The 17,100-nt window shown below is 39.0% G+C and overlaps 1 protein-coding gene across 2 annotated transcripts in view; it reads left to right on the top strand.

Annotated features, from left to right (window-relative positions):
* Positions 1–17,100, top strand: part of cacna1ha (calcium channel, voltage-dependent, T type, alpha 1H subunit a) — a 60,793-nt gene that overhangs the window by 22,339 nt on the left and 21,354 nt on the right. For both annotated transcript variants that reach the window (XM_073814020.1, XM_065265964.2), the window contains exons 9-13: positions 11,691–11,842; positions 12,041–12,226; positions 12,399–12,516; positions 15,953–16,108; positions 16,835–16,922. In XM_073814020.1, the coding sequence (XP_073670121.1) occupies positions 11,691–11,842; positions 12,041–12,226; positions 12,399–12,516; positions 15,953–16,108; positions 16,835–16,922 (700 nt within the window). The remainder of the gene's footprint in view (positions 1–11,690; positions 11,843–12,040; positions 12,227–12,398; positions 12,517–15,952; positions 16,109–16,834; positions 16,923–17,100) is intronic.

The following is a 17,100-nucleotide window of genomic DNA, read 5'->3' on the forward strand; positions in this document are numbered from 1 at the left end:
CAACTTTGACGAGTCATAGCTCTGCTCGAGGATTTTGTAGAAACATGTGGGTTATAACATTTGAAGAGGGTGGTAGGCTCTTTAAGAACATGGATCACAATGGGGTGTAAGTTGTACCCCTGGGGTGTAAGAGGTGCCCAAAAGTGCCCCAATGAAAAGTCAATGGGGCAAAATCCCATAGACTTACCATTGCAAAAATTTTGACGGGTCATAGGTCCGAGCCAGGATTTCATAGAAACATGTGGGTTACTACATTTGAAGAGGGTGCTAGACTCTGTCAGGACGTCCCCCACAATGGGGTGTAAGGTTACCATAGCAACCATTTTGGGCACCCTAGCAACCTATACCATAGACTGCCATTATAAAATGCCTGGATGGATATCTTTGCACCACAGTGTCATAGAGACATGGGGGTGGGCTCATTTTACTCAGGCATCCAATCAGTCTCTCAGGATCCTTACAGACTTACTAAGCCACGCCCCTAGCAACCACTTTTGAGCACCCTAGCAACATAAAATACAAACAGTTATATCTCGGCATCAGAACATCGTAGAGACACGGGGGTTGGACCGTTTTACTTGTGACTAGGGGTGTAACAATTGGGCACATCATTGGCCACTCCCAAGCCACGCCCCTAGCAACCAAATTTGAGCACCCTAGCAACCGAATAAACAAAGCCTTATATCTCCGCATCAGAACATCGTAGAGACACGGGGTTTGGACCGTTTTACTTGTGACTCGGAGTGTAATCACTGGGCACATAATTGGCCACTCCCAAGCCACGCCCCTAGTAACCAAATACAGTACCCTAGCAACAGAGTAAACAAAGCCTTATATCTCTGCATCAGAATATAGTAGAGACACGAGGGTTGGACCGTTTTACTTGTGACTCGGAGTGTAATCACTGGGCACATAATTGGCCACTCCCAAGCCACGCCCCTAGTAACCAAATACAGTACCCTAGCAACAGAGTAAACAAAGCCTTATATCTCCGCATCAGAACATCGTAGAGACACGGGGGTTGGACCGTTTTACTTGTGACTCGGAGTGTAATCACTGGGCACATCATTGGCCACTCTCAAGCCACGCCCCTAGCAACCAAATACAGTACCCTAGCAACAGAGTAAACAAAGCCTTATATCTCCACATCAGAATATCGTAGAGACACGGGGGTTGGACCGTTTTACTTGTGACTCGGAGTGTAATCACTGGGCACATAATTGGCCACTCCCAAGCCACGCCCCTAGTAACCAAATACAGTACCCTAGCAACAGAGTAAACAAAGCCTTATATCTCCGCATCAGAACATCGTAGAGACACGGGGGTTGGACCGTTTTACTTGTGACTCGGAGTGTAATCACTGGGCACATCATTGGCCACTCTCAAGCCACGCCCCTAGCAACCAAATACAGTACCCTAGCAACAGAGTAAACAAAGCCTTATATCTCCACATCAGAACATCGTAGAGACATGGGGGTTGGACCGTTTGACTCATGACTCGGAGGGTAATCACTAGTGGATGCCATTTTTTTCCCTAGCAACCAAATACAGTACCCTAGCAACAGAGTAAACAAAGCCTTATATCTCCGCATCAGAACATCGTAGAGACATGGGGTTTGGACCGTTTGACTCGTGACTCGGAGGGTAATCACTAGTGGATGCCATTTTTTTCCCTAGCAACCAAATACAGTACCCTAGCAACAGAGTAAACAAAGCCTTATATCTCCGCATCAGAACATCGTAGAGACACGGGGGTTGGACCGTTTGACTCATGACTCGGAGGGTAATCACTAGTGGATGCAATTTTTTCCCCTAGCAACCAAATACAGTACCCTAGCAACAGAGTAAACAAAGCCTTATATCTCCGCATCAGAACATCGTAGAGACACGGGGGTTGGACCGTTTGACTCGTGACTCGGAGGGTAATCACTAGTGGATGCCATTTTTTTCCCTAGCAACCAAATACAGTACCCTAGCAACAGAGTAAACAAAGCCTTATATCTCCGCATCAGAACATCGTAGAGACACAGGGTTTGGACCGTTTGACTCGTGACTCGGAGGGTAATCACTAGTGGATGCCATTTTTTTCCCTAGCAACCAAATACAGTACCCTAGCAACAGAGTAAACAAAGCCTTATATCTCCGCATCAGAACATCGTAGAGACATGGGGTTTGGACCGTTTGACTCGTGACTCGGAGGGTAATCACTAGTGGATGCCATTTTTTTCCCTAGCAACCAAATACAGTACCCTAGCAACAGAGTAAACAAAGCCTTATATCTCCGCATCAGAACATCGTAGAGACACGGGGGTTGGACCGTTTGACTCATGACTCGGAGGGTAATCACTAGTGGATGCAATTTTTTTCCCTAGCAACCAAATACAGTACCCTAGCAACAGAGTAAACAAAGCCTTATATCTCCACATCAGAACATCGTAGAGACACGGGGGTTGGACCGTTTGACTCGTGACTCGGAGGGTAATCACTAGTGGATGCCATTTTTTCCCTAGCAACCAAATACAGTACCCTAGCAACAGAGTAAACAAAGCCTTATATCTCCGCATCAGAACATCGTAGAGACACGGGGTTTGGACCGTTTGACTCGTGACTCGGAGGGTAATCACTTGTGGATGACATTTTTTTCCCTAGCAACCAAATACAGTACCCTAGCAACAGAGTAAACAAAGCCTTATATCTCCGCATCAGAACATCGTAGAGACACGGGGGTTGGACCGTTTGACTCGTGACTGAGAGTGTAATCACTAGTGGATGCCATTTTTTTTCCTAGCAACCAAATACAGTACCCTAGCAACAGAGTAAACAAAGCCTTATATCTCCGCATCAGAACATCGTAGAGACACGGGGGTTGGACCGTTTGACTCGTGACTGAGAGTGTAATCACTAGTGGATGCCATTTTTTTCCTTAGCAACCAAATACAGTACCCTAGCAACAGAGTAAACAAAGCCTTATATCTCCGCATCAGAACATCGTAGAAACACGGGGGTTGGACCGTTTGACTCATGACTCGGAGGGTAATCACTAGTGGATGCCATTTTTCCCCTAGCAACCAAATACAGTACCCTAGCAACAGAGTAAACAAACCCTTATATCTCCGCATCAGAACATCGTAGAGACACGGGGTTTGGACCGTTTGACTCGTGACTCGGAGTGTAATCACTAGTGGATGCCAATTTTCTCCCTAGCAACCAAATACATTACCCTAGCAACAGAGTAAACAAAGCCTTTTATCTCCACATCAGAACATCGTAGAGACACTGGGGTTTGACAGTTTGACTCGTGACTCGGAGTGTAATCACTAGTGGATGCCAATTTTCTCCCTAGCAACCAAATACAGTACCCTAGCAACCTAATAAACAAAGCCTTATATCTTCGCATCAGAATATCGTAGAGACATGTGGGTTGAATTGTTTTACTTTTGGCTTGGAGTATAATCATATATTGTCCACCGAAATTTGCCACGGCAAGCACCACTCACATTTTCTTCAGGAAATGTACCTATCTAGTTATTATTATTATTATTATTATTATTATTCTTCTGGTACAAACTTTTTCTCACAGTAACTCCTCCTAGAGCTTTCAAGCTACACCCACAAAACTTTACAAAACTTTTAAGACTGGTACGTAGATTGTTGCTATGACTTTTCTAACTGATGGGACCTACCGAATTCCTAAACGGGGCACTCAAACACCCCAAATTTTCCATTGACTTAACATTGCGACAAACTTTGACGGGTCATAGCTGCAAGCGAGAAATTTGTAGAAACTTGTGGGTTACCACATTTGAAGAGGCTGGCAGGCTCTGTAAGAACATACATCACATTGGGGTGTAAGCTGTACCCCTGGGGTGTAAGAGGCCCCCAAAATTTCCCATTGACTTATAATGGGGCAGGAAACATGCCCATATAAAGGAATAAAAGCGTCCCAGATGAAATATCTTCACTTTAGAGTGTCATAGAGACATGGGGGTTGGACCGTTTTACTTGTGGCTTGAAGGTTGATCATTATGGGATGCCAATTTTCTCCCTAGCAACCAAACTTAGTACCCTAGCAACGGAATAAACAAAGCCTTATATCTCAGCATCAGAACATCATAGAGACACGGGGGTTGGACCGTTTTACTTGTGGCTTGAAGGTTGATCATTATGGGATGCCAATTTTCTCCCTAGCAACCAAACTTAGTACCCTAGCAACGGAATAAACAAAGCCTTATATCTCAGCATCAGAACATCATAGAGACACGGGGGTTGGACCGTTTTACTTGTGGCTTGAAGGTTGATCATTATGGGATGCCAATTTTCTCCCTAGCAACCAAACTTAGTACCCTAGCAACGGAATAAACAAAGCCTTATATCTCCGCTTCAGAACATCATAGAGACACGGGGGTTGGACCGTTTTACTTGTGGCTTGAAGGTTGATCATTATGGGATGCCAATTTTCTCCCTAGCAACCAAACTTAGTACCCTAGCAACGGAATAAACAAAGCCTTATATCTCCGCTTCAGAACATCATAGAGACATGGGGGTTGGACCGTTTTACTTGTGGCTTGAAGGTTGATCATTATGGGATGCCAATTTTCTCCCTAGCAACCAAACTTAGTACCCTAGCAACGGAATAAACAAAGCCTTATATCTCCGCTTCAGAACATCATAGAGACATGGGGGTTGGACCGTTTTACTTGTGGCTTGAAGGTTGATCATTATGGGATGCCAATTTTCTCCCTAGCAACCAAACTTAGTACCCTAGCAACGGAATAAACAAAGCCTTATATCTCCGCTTCAGAACATCATAGAGACACGGGGGTTGGACCGTTTTACTTGTGGCTTGAAGGTTGATCATTATGGGATGCCAATTTTCTCCCTAGCAACCAAACTTAGTACCCTAGCAACGGAATAAACAAAGCCTTATATCTCCGCATGAGAACATCATAGAGACACGGGGGTTGGACCGTTTTACTTGTGGCTTGAAGTGTAATCATTATGGGATGCCGATTTTCTCCCTAGCAACCAAACTTAGTACCCTAGCAACAGAACAAACAAAGCCTTACATCTCCGCATCAGAACATCATAGAGACATGGGGGTTGGACCGTTTTACTTGTGGCTTGAAGTGTAATCATTATGGGATGCCAATTTTCTGCCTAGCAACCAAACTTAGTACCCTAGCAACGGAACAAACAAAGCCTTATATCTCCGCATCAGAACATCATAGAGACATGGGGGTTGGGTCTTTAAACATATTAGCTTTATGCTGACTTTATGCTAAATCATGTTAGCTTCATGCTAAATCAGGCTAGCTTTATGCTAAATTATGTTAGCTTTATTTTAAAAAGCTTCATACTTAAGCATACTAACAACAAGATAGCCTACTAAACCAAACTTCTGTCAAACTTCTGTCAAACTGTCTTAAACGTTCAGACCAGGCTTTGTCAAGCCAACATAAAGTTTGTCCTCAAACTTTAATATCTAGTTGTTAGTGTAGTCTATTGAGTTATTGGCTAGCTGGTTACTCACTAAGGACCCAAGAAATGCAAATGCTTAGCTCAGATCTCTGAACATTAGTATGAGCAATAGTTATGCTTGCTGTAGCAAAGACCACATTCACATTTATTCATTAAGCAGATGCTTTTATCCAAAGCGACTTACAAATGAGATTTCATTTAACATTTTCTAATAACAGACAACAATTATAATGGAGTTGATAACATAAATCAGTTTTTTTTGTTAAATGTTAGCAATGTTAAACCAAATTAAAAGGTGGAAAGTTAGGGGTTAGTATGTAGAGGTGTGTGTTGTTGTTTTTTTTTTTAAGGATTCTGTTTCACAGCCATTTAAATGGAGGCTGGCAGCTCATTTCATTAGAGATTAACAAATAGGTAAATGTTTTTAAGAATAATTTGGTGTCTCGTTGTAAAACAATCATCCGTCATTAATGGTAAATGGCGGGAGGAAACGTAAAAATGTAGGACTGAGTTGAGGTATGAGGGTACAGATCCAGTTACGGTCCTGAAAGCAAGTGTTAGAGACTTGCATTTAAAGCGGGTGGCTACTAATATACTTTCGGTATGAGTTATTGCAAATGGGTTTGCAATAATAACTACATTGTGCATAATATATGTATGAACACATCAGAGTTGTTACTTTGCTCAAAGGGAAATTGTTGTTGAAATAAATAATGTTTATGAACTTTGGTAGGAGTAAGGTTTAGCGGTGCTGCATTTGATTCTACATCATTAAAAGACTGATAAACTATATATAATTTGCTTATGGCACATGTGTTGGAGGATATGTTAAATACTTCTCGATGTGGCGGTTTTCCAGACAGGGCTTAAGTCTTGTCCAAGACTAAAGTGCTTGTTTCAGTTGTCCTAAATGAAATCAGCTTGCACATATATCAGTGCCATTGTTTTGTCTCAAGATGCACACCAGTAATTTTTGTAAGGTATGCTTATAAAAAACTACTTACATTTCCTAATATAACTAAGGTTTACTCCTATGTTAATCTAAACCCTGTCCGGTAAACCGCCCCTAAGTTGTGCATTACAGGGTGCGCAACTGTGATAAGTAAATTTGTTCAATTTGCAAGTGTATTGGTTTGTATTTTTCACAGTCTGATAGTTGCACATTTTAAAAGGTTATTCGTATTGCTACTCTCTCTGTTTAATGTAAATGTACAGTATTTCCTGTATTTTATTTTTTATTTAATTGAGGGTTGAATGATTGTCTGTACTGGATGCCACAATACAGTCAAAAGACATTAAGGGACCCGTGAAACGGATTTTGTGGTTTTGTATTTCGTATCTGTTAGCTGTTGAGGCCATTAATATGCCAGTGTACTCATAAAAATCGATAAAATAATCTTTGCACATATGATTTTGTGCATTGTAGAAGCTATAAAGTTTGCTTTTCCCAGAATAAGATGTACAGTAGGTTACATAAAAAGAACCTTTAATATGTCTAATCCCGATAAAATGCTTTTGAAATATTTGGTAATATTTCTATAATAATTTATATTTGTGCAATCGAATGAAAAGGTAGTGTGTAGTTTACATGAAAGGATGTTTAGTGTGATAAGCAGTTTGAATCCATATAAGTACATGTTCAATATGCCAGCTGTCACTATAATAGTTATTGAGGGAGGATTACAGTAATAAGATAAGTCAGGCTGCATTGATCTATATGCTTTTAACCCAGCGCAAGACGGATCAGTAGCTCAGTAGTCTCTGCACTCTCAAGTCAACCCACCACCTGATCTGATGTACACGGGGTCAATGACTGTTACTGTGTCTTTGGGTACTGCATCGGTCAAAGTCACTGCACAGAGCAGACGCCCATGTTCACTCCATCACTCAAACTGTTTTCTTACGGTCACGACAGCACAGGCTAGTTTTTTTAACTTGATGAATAACAGACATTGATCATTAGCTCTGAGGCCCAGTATATGTTTACGAGAACGCACTGTGACTTTAGGGTCATTTTATTGATGTTTTAATACTTTTTACTATGTCAGGTCATTTGTTGCCTGGACATGTTTGTTTGAGCCTGATTGGATGGGATTTATTTTATGGTGTTATTATTACAGTGTAACTATACATATAAGTACTAAGTACTTGTTATTAACTCTTTCCCCGCCATTGAAGAGTTATCTCGTCAATAAAGAGAAAACATTTGCATAAAAAAAGACTTCCTGATGAGGTTTTATGTTGATCTGTAAGACCCAATTTATTAAAAAAACTGAAGCAAATTTTTTTTACTAATTTTAAACTCTGTGTATGTTTTGATAATCGTTCTGAATCTGACCTCTAACAAAATTCCTTCACAAAAATGCAATCATTTCAGCTTTTTGATAGTTTTATTTTAATTTTTTTAAGAAAAATACCCATATTTAAGAGTTTATAAACAAAGAAAAAAATATAGATAGGATAAAACATTTTATTTCCTGTTTTGTTTGTATATTTAGAGGTTCTGTTCTTTCATTTGATAGAAGAAAAATTTCCTGGAAAGCATTTTGTGAAACTTCAGTGAAAATCACAATAAATGTCACCAGGCAACTTTTCAAAAAATGGCTGGCGGGGAATGAGTTAACAACATGAACCTACTATAGGGTTAGGATAAGGGTTTGGTTTAGGGTTAGTTGAATTTAATTATTAGTGATTTACTGTTAATTCTCTAGTAATTACACTGTAAAGTGATACCCAATAGTTTTTGCTATATTATTTACTGGCATAACAAGAAGATATACACCTTCCCTTTTTTATACAAAAATCATTGATGACATTTTAAATTATATACTGGCAGACCACTTTGGCATTACATGCATTAGTGAATGCTTATATTCATAGTGACTAACAGTTAATTCAGATTATACATTTTAAAGGGCACATATTATGCCAATTTTGTTTCCTTTAAATCCAGATGAGCTACAGCTCCTCACTTCCTTAACAACAGACAGTGAACTCTTTCGGTTAAAAATAGATCTGATTCCTATTCATACTGTCTGGGACAATAGTATATTTAGCTGCATCGTGGGCGGGACGTGACGTATGACGTCACATTAACAAGAGAATCAAAACAGCACGTATAACGAGACTGCTTTGGTTTAATAGAGATAAAAAATTAGCAGACGGTGGATTTTTTTCATTGTAGGGTGATTGTGTTCACCCACTACGGTACACTGTAAAAAAATTCCGTAGAAATTACAATGTTATTGCAGCTGGGTTGCCGGTAATTTACTGTAGATTTACATTTATGTTATTTATTGGCAAGAATTTGTTCAAAGTTAAATAAATTTTAAATATTAACAAGTCTTTATCTTTACAGAATAAAACTATACAATAACAGCCTCATGCAAAGCATTCTGGGAACCAGAAATCATCATCAACAAACTTTTTTCTGTTTTTTGCTTCAGATTTTGTTTACCAGAATGTTTTGCTTGATGCTGTTTTTTTAGTTTTACTCTATTAAGACAAAGACTTGTAAATGTTTAATGTTCATTTAACTTTGAACAAAATGTTGCCAATTAAAAACATAAATTTAAATCCACGGTAAATTACCGGCAACCCAGCTGCAATTTCTACGGAATTTTTTACAGTGTAACAATACAAGTTTATGTCAAAACACTTTTAAAAGTGGACTTTGCATCATATGTGTCCTTTAACAGCATGCATATTCACCTGAAATCAAGCTTCTGGTCTTGGCCTTGGCTTCTAAAAGCATCACTGTTGTGTTTAAATGCAGATTCTGGATGTACACTAAAGGTTTTGTATAGTAAAATGGCGAGCATGATCTCAAACAGCAATAAATGCCAGAGTCAGCGTTGTTATATTTCATTCCATTTGTCTTTTTTTGCTTCGAGTCGTTCTGCTCTCAGATGTGCATACAAAGTGGGGGATGTGATGAGGAATGCGTGCTATGCTAAAACATCATGGGATATGATGGATGAAAGTGGGGGCAGTAAGAAGCAAGAGTCTCTCTCTGGAGAACGCCACAGTGCTCTCTTAACATCAGTCTCCTTCAGTCTGCCATGCCCAGTGTCCCAGCATGCATTTTCACTGTCAGTACTCTTTCACTTCTCTTTTTAAATCCTGTAAATGGGCCTGATGCAGCAGTAGTGGGAATTTGCAACTATGCACAAAGGCAATGTTTAGGAAAGTTAAGATAGGGATTCGATTTGTTTCGGTGGTATGTGGTGGACTTTGAAAGGGAGGATGCGAATAGTTTTTTGTTGTTTATATTCCAGTATAAATTTATATTCCATTACCATTTCATGTTTACCGGTACATAGTTTTGGGGGGTTAATGTGTATGAAACACTATGTACCTTACAATATAAACAAACACCCAATACTGTTATGTTTTATTTATACTGTATTTTATATTCACACTCTCTTAACTATAGGGACATTGTGAAATGCTCTGATCCTTGAAAAATGACACAATTTTATTGAAAAACTTGTGTGCAGACAGCATTACTATTTAGAAAAAAACATGATTAGGCTAAGGCTGTGGTGCTTCACAAAAACACATTATTTGTCTCTCTATTATGAAGCGGAAAATTTCAGTAAACAATATTTTAGTCTGTTGGTTTAGAGTTGTTCTGACAAATTAGCATCAAATTTTGATTTCAAGCCATTTTTGAGTTCTTACACTTCAGTAGTTAGTATTGGCAGTGTTATATTTGCTACAAGAATAATGATTCACCGTGTGTGGTTTGTGACTGACACACTTATATTTTGGATACCTTTCCATGTTTACAATGCTTGCTTGAGCAAGTTTAACATTTTCTTTCTCTTGAAACCTAATGCACAAATACCCAGCAAAATTTGGTTACATTGTTCAGAGCCATCAATGTTTTGGACCTCATTTTGATATTGCACGTATATGGAGGACTAAGAGTGCAAAAATTATAAATAAATAAATACATGTACAAAGAAATATAAAATAAACATAAATAAATAAATACAAAAATAAATATGCAGAGAAATATAAAAAATAAACATAAATGAGTATTGCAACTTTGATTTCTTTATTTGTGTATTAAAATATTTTTAAAACATTTATTTATTTCTGTATTTAATTATAAAAAAATTTTTTGCTCTTACAAAATGACACGCAAGGGAAGAGCGTGGACGTGATTTTGAGTGTTTATTTATAATTTTTGCACTCTTGGTCCTCCATACACGTACCTGTTTGTCTGTCTAATCTAATAAAGCAGTAGAAAAAGGTTTAGTGCATGATTCATTAACTAATCCATTACTAATCTATTGTTTGTGAGTAACAATGAATATTTATATCCCACTTCTTTGGGCTGCTTAGGGACATTGATTGAAGTAAATCAATGCAGGCAGCACAAGTCGTGGATCCCTCTAGTGGTGGCATGTCAATACAGTTTTTAGTTATTTTATAGCATCTCTCTCTCTCTATTAGGTGTAAGTCTTATTATTTCTCAGTTATAGCTTTTATTATCAAAGAAACATCATCTGTATTTAATCTCCAGCATTTAGGCTAAAATAAAAATGACTATACAGGCAGGTTTCTTCTTTAAATGGAGATGTTTAACACAATTGCCTGTAGCGAGTGTGATTGTCTAATAGTTTGATATAATGATATCTTAATGTGAACGGTATCCAGGTGATCGCTGAGGGTGGCTGCTCTTGTAACAGGCAGTGAAGCCCAAAGGCTCACGCAATATATTGCTCCTTTACAATGTGCGTATTGATTTGTCCTGCACTGTGTGTAGCAGTAAAGTTGCCAAGGTTTGCATCAGTGCTAAATCTGGCCCTGAATCTGCTTATGATGTAAATGATCTGAGCTTGCCTCATTGATTTTGTCTCAATAAAGTAGTTCATAACTTTGCTTGGGTGTTGGTTTTAATCTGTCCACTGGGCATGTTTGTGTACAACTGAGGACTTTTAATTGAAATATCTTTGCATCATTCGACCCAGAGGCCATCACTAGTTCTAGACGTCTGTATTATATACAGTATGTACTATGAGATCCCAAGTGTTTTGTGTAACGTTATGAGATTAACAGTGTGTGAAGGTGACATCATGAAGGTTAGTGATGACGTCACTCATACTGTATGTACAGTAAAGCACTGTAGCATTCCCAGCGGTGTCTTGGCATGACTTTGACCTGCAGAAGGTAATGAGGTATGGCTCTGTTTCTTTTCACAGCCTAAGGAGCTGACAGACATCCTGGAGATCAGCAATATTGTCTTCACTAGCATGTTTGTCCTCGAAATGCTCTTCAAACTGCTTGCCTTTGGCATCTTCGGCTACATCAAGAATCCCTACAACATATTTGATGGGATTATTGTGGTCATAAGGTAAGATTTGTTACTTAATATAAAAAAGACTTTCCTGAAGGGTTTGTTATTAAACACATACAGGTACACATCCAAATAAGTTGTATTAGTGGGCGCAATCTTTTCTTTGTCACGTCCGATACAAATATTAATGTAAAAGTTTAAAGCACAGATCAATCTGAAATCATTATAATGTTGTTGTTGTTGTTTTTTTGCCAGTGTGTGGGAGATCCTAGGTCAGACGGATGGAGGTCTTTCGGTTCTGAGGACGTTTCGCCTTCTGCGTGTGCTCAAACTGGTGCGCTTCCTTCCTGCACTGCGCAGACAGCTGGTGGTCCTCATGAAGACTATGGACAATGTGGCCACATTCTGCATGCTGCTTATGCTATTCATCTTTACATTCAGGTGCTAACCGCACCCACACCTTAACTTGCTGCAAAGATTGTAAACTTATGAAAATGGTTGGATCGATTAGACAAACTCATTATAGTTTATGCATAGAGGTGAAAATATGTTGTATGCTTTTAAGAAGTGTACATATTTAATACATTTGTTTGTGTTTTGTCTGTGAATGCAGCATTCTTGGGATGCATCTGTTTGGGTGCAAGTTCAGCATGAAGATGGAGAATAATGACACAATTCCAGACAGGAAAAACTTTGATTCTCTTCTGTGGGCGATCGTCACTGTGTTTCAGGTCAGAACAGAGACTATGATGGGTCAGGGTGTACTGGAAAACCATTTCTGTTGTCTTTTAAAGGATTAGTCCACTTTCATAAGAAAATTTCCTGATGATTTACTCATCCCCATGTCATCCAAGATGTTTATGTCTTTCTTTGAAAAGAAAAGTATGATTTTTAAGGAAAACATTTCAGAATTTTTCTCCATATTGTGGACTTCAATCATAATTTTCGCAAAAAAAAAAGGACTTTTAAACCACCACTTCTCGTCTTGCACTAGCCCTGGGATGCGCATCATGTGCTTAAGAAGTACTTATTTTTGCGCAAAATGGCTAGATAAGAACCTTATGCCTCGGTTGAGATCATTTAGAGCCGTTTGAAGCTGCACTGAAACTGCAATTTGGACTTCAAACATTGTGTTTAATTGAAGTCCACTACAAGGAGAAAAATCCTGGAATGTTTTCCTCTTCTTTTCTACTGAAGAAAGAAAAACATAAACATCTTGGATGACGTAGGGGTGAGTAAATTATCAGGAAATTTTCTTATGAAGGTGGATGAATCCTTTAATGTAGAAAAACAATCACTTTTTTAAATGTAGAGGTCAATTCTTATTTATAATAGTAAGTTTTCATATAGTGCTTCATATTTCTAATTTCTATTTAAAATTTCAATGAATTTTCAGCAAAGTGCACTGAAGAAGAATTTAATTAAATAACGGCATGTGTACGTAATGGTGCAAGAGTATTTTTAACTCAGTTAAAGGAGGTTTAGCAAATTTATTAGGATACTGATGGAATTTTAAGCCTTTTACTTTTAATCAGAAAGGACAGGGAAGAGTAACTGGAGACTTTTTTAGAAGTGGAAATTTTGTACTTAGAGGGTTTTGCTGCGAAAGATTTGTTAAATACCAAGGAAATACTAAAGTGACATTTGTGAAAATAAGGCATTTCAATAACAAACTAATAAATTTTTTGTTGCTATTAAAGGATAAATCCACTTCCTTAACAAAAAATTACTTTACTCACCCCCATGTCACCCAAAATGTTGATGTCTTTCTTTGTTCAGTCGAGAAGAAATTACGTTTTTTTTAAGAAAAAAATTCCAGGATTTTTCTTAATTTAATAGACTGTATTGGACATGAATAGTTTACAGTTTAAAGGCAGTTGAAATTTGCAGTTTCAACACAAAGGGCTCTAAACGACCACAAACGAGTCTTATCTAGCAAAACGATTGTCATTTTCGGCAAGAAAAAAAAGCACTTTTAAACCACAACTTATCGTCTTGCACCAGCCGTGTGATGCGTCAGCACGACCTTATGTAATGAGTAAGCATGTCAAAAAGTCACGCATGACGTATGCAAAACTACCGGTCCAGTGTGGAGAAAGAGGACCGTTCCAACGTTGTTGTATGTGGAATGACACCAATTAAAGAGCTCCTATGGTCCGATTCACGATTTTACATTTCCTTTGGTGTGTAAGTGTGTATTAGTACATGTTAACAGTATGCAAAAGGTAAAACCCCAAAGTAAACAATGACGCGAGTTATTGTCTCCAACGTAAATCTCTTTTCTTGGACTACAACAAACACACGGATTGTAGGCAACAGTTTACTTCCCGGGATTGGTGATGTAGAGAAGAGCGACTTTATCATAATTCCTCCTGCTTTGGACTCACAGCCTGTAAGTTAACTCCTGTTAGCATTGCATTGTGAGCGAATCTTTCAAACATGGAGCGTCACATTTCCGGCTGACGTCAGAGGTATTCAGACCATATTCAATATATTCAATCACAAGGTATTCAATCACAACGTACAGATTAGCTGGCCAATCAGGCACACAGTGCTTTTCAAATCCGTGCGTTTCAGGAAGAGCGTGAAATCTGGAGATACAAAAATGTACGGTATGTGGAAAATAATGTGTTTTTTAACCATAAACCACGCAAACACATTGTATTATACCAAATACACAAAATAACATTGTTTTTAGCAATGAAATAGGTGCACTTTGATGTCTTTGTGTCAGTTTATTGTTTAAAATGGTCTGAAAATGTGCATTTCACATTTGTGACGCGTGACCTTTTGACATGCTTACGCATTACGTAGGGTCGTGAGTCACATGGCTGGTGCAAGAAGAGAAGTTGTGGTTTAAAAGTGCATATTTTTTATTGTATTTTTTTGCCAAAAAAATCTATTAATAAAGTCTATTAGAGGCTGTTTACACTTGGCATTAACATGCGTTTTCGTCGTTCGGATCACATGTGGACGACGTTAATGCCAGGTGTAAACGGTGTTCCAAACTTTTTGAGCTCGTCCACTTTCGACCACTTTCAACCACATCCAGAGGTAGTCAGAACCACTTTCGATCAGATCGCTTTGGAGTTGCGGAACGCATATGTGGTTGAATGTGTTCGAAAAGCCACACGCGACCGCCTTCTCTCCGCCCATTTATCTAATCTGAGGTATTAAACACAAGTTTTACGTCTTTTCTGACTTCTGGCGTGAACATACGGTGAACAGCGCTATTTTTAGCCTTTCATTGATAAAACTAAAGCGGAGGATCTCCATAGTTTCGTTTTGAAAGCGTGTGAAAGTTGCGCGATCCTATTTCATCAAGTGCGCTGAAAATTCTAAGAAAGCTGTTACATACACACGTACAAAACTCTGTGCAGCATGTTTACTTGCTAAACAAGCAGTGGACTCTGACATAATATTAGTTTGCGTCCATATAAACTCATAATTACTCCCGCTCGCGTTTGAATGACAGCAGAGAGACTCACCCACCGTCTCACAGACCACCCCCTCACAGTATTCAGGACAGAAGCGGTCGAAAGTGGACAAAAGAGACGGATTTAAATACCAGGTGTAAACGTAATGTGTCTCTCTCGTCCACTTGTGATCCGATCGATGAAAACACATCTTAATACCAAGTGTAAACAGCCCCTTAAATTGAGAAATATTCTGGAATGTTTTCCTAAAAAAAAACTTAATTTCTTCTTAACTGAACAAAGAAAGACATCAACATTTTGGATGACATGGGGGTGAGTAAATTATCAGGATTTCTTTTTTAAGAAAGTGGAGTATTCCTTTAAAGTGAAATTACAGAACCTAAACAGTTTTTTGCAACTCGCTTTGTTCTACAATCGACAGCCTGTGTTGAAAGCCTTTGTGTGCATTATATCTTACATCAGCACAATTTCCCTTGATATAACAGAGTTGCTGATCCTGCATCGTATCTGCCTATATCGTGCTTTTATGTCACCTATTCTCACTAGATTATCTTAATAGTCTTTAATGCTATAAAAGACTTAATTGCTAGACAGTCACACAACACCTTCACCATCAGTATTCATTTGAGAGGCTAAAGGAACATTCAAAACACAATTTATGAAACACATCCTGTTGTTGACTTTGATCAGCCATTCTCTGTCCTCAACACATCCGGTGTTTGAATTTCAGATTCTGACTCAAGAGGACTGGAACGTGGTCCTTTATAACGGAATGGCTTCCACCACTCCATGGGCGGCTCTTTACTTCGTGGCTCTGATGACGTTCGGGAATTACGTTCTTTTCAACCTGCTGGTAGCCATCTTAGTGGAGGGCTTTCAGGCGGAGGTAACAAAAAGCATTCTGTTCCAGCCATATTGATTTCAGCTTTTTAAGTGTTTGGCTCCATCCCAAATGCGACCCTAAGCTCTTGCTGCACTGTTCAGAGTCTACGCTTTGGTGACATAAACGATACCCTTTTGAAAACCACAGTTAATGCTTATAGGGCTACCATATGGAGTTGTGCATGCACTGATCATGGCAAGACTGCAAATGTAACACAAGTGCTCCATTTGGGACCGTATTTAATACAATAAACAGAGAGCGGAAGTTAATACATAATGCTTTCTTCTTAAGGATGCAGATTTATGCACGAGCTAAGAAGTTGCTTTCTCTGGTTTGTCTGGGGAGTTTAACTGCATTGCCGATATTCTGCTGCAGTCTAAGGCCCATCTGTCATGCTGGGGGCTGTGTGAATTGTGAACTGGTTATGAGTAGGTGTAAATCTGCAAAGACTAAAACAAACACTAACTTACCACAAGCCTAATGGCAATACGGGTCTAAGCAGAGAGCAGCAATCGGACCCATACTGTAGCACGAGCACCGCAGCTGTCTGTATGCACAGCAGGCTTTAACTGAGTGAAGGGAAGTTTGTTGTTGATGCCAGAGGCCCTTGTCCTCAGAGAGACCGTTTGTGCTCCGTGTGGCTTCACTGCACCATGAATAACACCTCAGGTAGTTGGGCGGTTATTGAAACACTGCGAGCTGTCCGCAAAGATCTCTCGTGCTTTGCAGGGGGACGCTAACAGATCGGACGTGGACGAGGAAAAGAGGTCGGTGAACTTTGAAGAGGAGGAGAAGATGGGGGAATTACGAGCCACAGGTTATTTCCTTCACATCGTCAAATGTTCTTGCAGTCAATAAAATAAAGTCTGTATAAAATTTAAATAGACGGTATATAGAATCAGTCAGTCAGTATATACTGTACTCTACCCTAAAGGGTAGTTAAAGAAAGAAATTTTCACTCTAGATCGGTGGTCTTCACTATTTTTTTCCTAACA

Source organism: Paramisgurnus dabryanus, chromosome 3 (genome assembly GCF_030506205.2).
Source record: "Paramisgurnus dabryanus chromosome 3, PD_genome_1.1, whole genome shotgun sequence".
Taxonomy (NCBI): Eukaryota; Metazoa; Chordata; class Actinopteri; order Cypriniformes; family Cobitidae; genus Paramisgurnus; species Paramisgurnus dabryanus.